Source organism: Aegilops tauschii, chromosome 5 (genome assembly GCF_002575655.3).
Source record: "Aegilops tauschii subsp. strangulata cultivar AL8/78 chromosome 5, Aet v6.0, whole genome shotgun sequence".
Taxonomy (NCBI): Eukaryota; Viridiplantae; Streptophyta; class Magnoliopsida; order Poales; family Poaceae; genus Aegilops; species Aegilops tauschii.
Window position 1 is genome coordinate 189298684 of NC_053039.3, and position 4373 is coordinate 189303056.

The 4373-nt window shown below is 47.6% G+C and overlaps 1 protein-coding gene across 1 annotated transcript; it reads left to right on the forward strand.

Annotated features, from left to right (window-relative positions):
- The first annotated feature begins 1981 nt into the window (after positions 1–1981).
- Positions 1982–3082, forward strand: LOC109768084 (protein FAR1-RELATED SEQUENCE 5-like). Its single transcript, XM_020326815.1, has 4 exons — positions 1982–2138; positions 2249–2706; positions 2805–2947; positions 3070–3082. The coding sequence occupies exons 1-4, from the start codon at positions 1982–1984 to the stop codon at positions 3080–3082; spliced, it is 771 nt and encodes a 256-aa protein (XP_020182404.1).
- The last annotated feature ends 1291 nt before the right edge of the window (positions 3083–4373 follow it).

The window sequence follows — 4373 nt, forward strand, 5'->3', positions numbered from 1 at the left end:
ATTCGTGCCAACCCAACAGACACTTTCGGAGATACCTGTAGTGCACCTTTATAGCCACCCAGTTACGTTGTGACGTTTGGTACACCCAAAGCATTCCTACGGTATCCGGGAGTTGCACAATCTCATGGTCTAAGGAAATGATACTTGACATTAGAAAAGCTCTGAGCAAACGAACTACACGATCTTGTGCTAGGCTTAGGATTGGGTCTTGTCCATCACATCATTCTCCTAATGATGTGATCGCGTTATCAACGACATCCAATGTCCATGGTCAGGAAACCGTAACCATCTATTGATCAACGAGCTAGTCAACTAGAGGCTTACTAGGGACATGGTGTTGTCTATGTATCCACACATGTATCTGAGTTTCCTATCAATACAATTCTAGCATGGATAATAAACGATTATCATGAACAAGGAAATATAATAATAACCTATTTATTATTGCCTCTAGGGCATATTTCCAACACACTCACCGACGGGATGATGAAGATGAAGATGAGCCAATAACAGTTCTCAACCCAGAGTATAAGCACGAGTTCACTATGTTTGGACAGCATGTCCGAACAGACAATGATGATGCAGTTGAACACGATGTTGCAGCAGATGATGATTATGATTATGACTATGATGATGTGCCATCGCTCCAAAATTTTCAAACCAATCCACTGAGACATCGTCACAACACTGGATTACCACCACGCCCACCTGCTGCACCCCAAAACAGAGCTCAGCGTCCACCTGCTGCACCGAAAAACAGAGCTCCAAGCAGACCTGCTGCATCAACTTCGACACTGCGACCACCAACGGTGCCTCGGTCAAAAGTCAACAGCAGGTACAAATCCTCCTCACTATTGCCGCCGCGAGATCCTCAACTACACAGATCTGCTATAACCCTGCCATGTCCAATACAACCCGGCGAGCTGCAAACACCATCGGGTGAACGACTCTACACACATGTAAGTTTATGTTCTGAAAAAAATAGTTGCAGTCCATTCAGATAACATTGCAGTGCACACTAATATTTCTTGTGAGGTTTGACCTAGCATCTAATACATTGGATTCTTCTGAAAACTTAGGAACATTGCAATGCTTTATTAAACTCATATGCACTCCTCGTATTTAAAAAACAGAACAGAACAAATTATCTCATAGAGCATTGCACTTAATGCAGGATTAAAACATGTCGCTGAACCTCATACCTGCCGCTGGAATGAAGTTCACCACGTACGACAAGGCATGGGACTTCTACAACAATTATGCAAGATGTGCAGGGTTTGGCATACGCAAGAGGGCAAAACAAAGGACAAATGCCTACATTGTCTGCTCAAGAGAAGGGACGCACAAGCAGACTGTGTCAGATTATCACCGGAAACGTCAGAAGACATCAAAAAGGATTGACTGCAAGGCAAAGATTAGAGTCAAAAAGAGGAAGGATGGCAAATTTGTAATAGAATTGGTTGAACTCAACCACAATCACAAGATGCTAGAAAGCCCCGGGATGCTTTTGCACATGCGATCGCACAAAAAAGACGATCCTTTGATAGACCAGTTAGTGAAAGACATGCAACTGGACAACCACACACACGCTCAGATGATGTCAACGTTGTCGCGTATGTCCGGTGGTCTGCAGTACATGGGACATACTAGCCGTGACTAGGTAAACAAGTAAGCACATCACAGAGCATATCACTTGAGCATTCTGTCGGTAATTATTTCCTGTTTGTGAGATGAGTTTGCATTGCGTTTGAAAATGCAGGAAACAAAAGTTTGCCAGAGAAGAGTCCCAAGATGACGTCAAGAAACTTCTGGATTTCTTCGAGAAGATGCAGAAGATAAACCCAGAGTTCTTGATTATGACGTTGATGTAGATAACCGTGTAAGAAACGTCTTTTGGGCCAACGCAAGTTGCAAAGGATCGTATGAAGATTTTGGATAGTGCGTTACATCTGACACGACATATAAAACTAACAAATTCCACATGCCGTTGGGAGTCTTCGTGGGAGTGAACCATCATCTACAGAGCACCATATTTGCTGGTGCCCTCGTGCGAGATGAAACAATACCGTTGTTCGAGTGGGTTTTCAAAACATTTCTGAGGTGTATGAACAACAAGCCGCCAATCTGCATGCTCACAGGTACAAAAAAACACCTGTATACTTACGTTTGTTTGGTACACTTATATTTCTTCCATCTATCTTACACACACACAAACAACTTAATAAAAAAACTATTTCTGCCTTCTCAGACCAGTGTTCTTCGATGAAGGCAGCATTAAAAACTATCCTCCCAGATACACTGCATAAGTTGTGTCGGTGGCATATCATGAAGAAGTACAAAGACCACCTCGCCTTGCTGTATAAGGTGCACGAGAAACTCAAGGATGACCTCAGTGCGGTGCTGAACCACCCACTAATGCCGTCAGAATTTGAACGAGCATGGAAGGACCTCATTCAGAGATACAACTTGCAAAACGACGAAGTGATGAATTCGCTGTGGGATGACAGGCACGAGTGGATCTCGACTTACTACAAGGAAATTTTCTGTGCTCGGATGACTTCCATGCAGAGAAGCGAGAGCATGAACCGCATACTGAAGAAAAACTTTGTCAAAGAGAAGCATGATCTCCATCTGTTTGCTCAGCAGGTGGACAAGTGCATTCAGACCAGGAAGGCCGTCGAGCACGCAGAGACAGTAGCAAATGAGGTAAACAAAATGTCCATCAAAAACTGCTAAAATGTAACTACAAAGCCAAACAATTTTTTCATTTCTCTGTTTGTAACAGTGCATTTCTGATCATGCAGTCAGAGGTAAAGACAACAACCCAGTTTGGGTTCGAAATTCAGCTATCAAAAGTGTATACAAGGGCAATGTTTGCAGATTTCAAAGAAACACTCTACCATAGCACTACATTCAGAGCAGAACGGTGCCCTGAGAACCCGACAAAGTATCTCGTACACCACTACAACAGATCGGATGCATTTGACTGGGCAAGGCATAATTTCCAAGTGGTCGCCGATGAAAAGAAAGGTGTCTACGAATGTGAGTGCAAACTTTGGACACACACAGGTGCGACTCCTAGCAAAAAAAATTCTAGTTTCTGATAGTCATGCACGAAAGCTCACTTACTGAACTTTAAAAGTCCACATGCATGAGTAATTCACAAAACCAAATGAAATTCACTTCTTTAAAATGAACAAATAACGAAAAAATATGTGTTTATTAATTTCATGCAGTTCACTTACAAAACAAAGAAATCACGTGTTGTCTGCAGGGCTCTTTTGCGTCCATGGTAGGCTGAAGCTGATCGTATGGCACTTGAAGGCTGTCGAACATCTCGACGGACAAGACGTTAAGCCCTGCGCCCTCGTTGATGAGGGTCTTGGTGACTTGCATGTTGCTGATGACGGGTGAGCAAAGCATCGGGAGGGCACCAGCGGTGGCCACGCACTTGAGTTGGTCTGCTGAGCTGAAAGTGATGGCGCGCACTTGGACCACCTGAGCGGGCGCGTGGCCTCGAGCTTGGGAAGGACTGCGTTCACCTCGCGAGCAAACTGCTTGAAGATGCGTTGAGAAGCTGGGGCCTGAGCTCCGCCCAAGATGCAGGCGATAGCGCGCGGCTCTTGGAAGCCCCCAACCTCCTCGTCCTGATGGTGGTGGTCGTTCCTTCTTGGCGGTGGCGGCAGCGGAGGAAGGCCAGCGTTGCCCTGGGGGCGGTCCTCGCGAGGCTGCGCTCTCACGAGGCTGGTCCTGCCAGCGATCTTCGCGAGGCCGGTCGCGCCACTCCTGGCGTGGGCCACGATCGTCCCAACGTCCTCCGCCACGTCCTCCTCCTCGACCGTAGCCCCGGTCGTTGGCTCGGGGCGTCGATCGAGGCGTCCTTCTCAAATGGCCCTGAGCTCTTGACAGTCATTACTGTTGTGGCTGTGGACGTTGTGGAAGGCGCAGAACGGGCGGCTGCTCTTGGACGACTCGGGAATGTCCCGGCCGCGCTTCGTCTCCGGCTCCGCTGCAAGCACAGCCACCCCCTTGCGCTTCACGTCCTTGGCCTTGGCCTTCTTCTCCTCGGGGTCAGCAGCTGGGAGCTCGAGGAGGGAAAGGCGCCCTTCCTCAACTCTTGCGCACTTGGTCGCCAGGTTGAATAGCTCCAAGGTCATGCACAACTCCTCGTGGATGGCGAGCTCCTCCTTCATCTTGACGTCACGGACGCCATCAGAAAACATGGAGATGATGGCCTCGTCCGTCACCTTGGGGATCTTGAGGCGAACGTTGTTGAAGCACTGGATGTACTTTTACAGGGTCTCTCCTGGCTGCTGCTTGATGCGGCGCAGGTCACCCGCGGCCGGAGGGCGGTCGCGAGTGCCCTGGAAGTT

Excerpts from the sequence above, each read along its gene's own strand:
- LOC109768084 (XM_020326815.1), top strand. The coding sequence starts at position 1,982 with ATGCCGTTGGGAGTCTTCGTGGGAGTGAACCATCATCTACAGAGCACC. Across the intron at positions 2,139-2,248 it reads GCCAATCTGCATGCTCACAG|ACCAGTGTTCTTCGATGAAG; the intron begins GTACAAAAAAAC and ends CTGCCTTCTCAG. Across the intron at positions 2,707-2,804 it reads CAGAGACAGTAGCAAATGAG|TCAGAGGTAAAGACAACAAC; the intron begins GTAAACAAAATG and ends CTGATCATGCAG.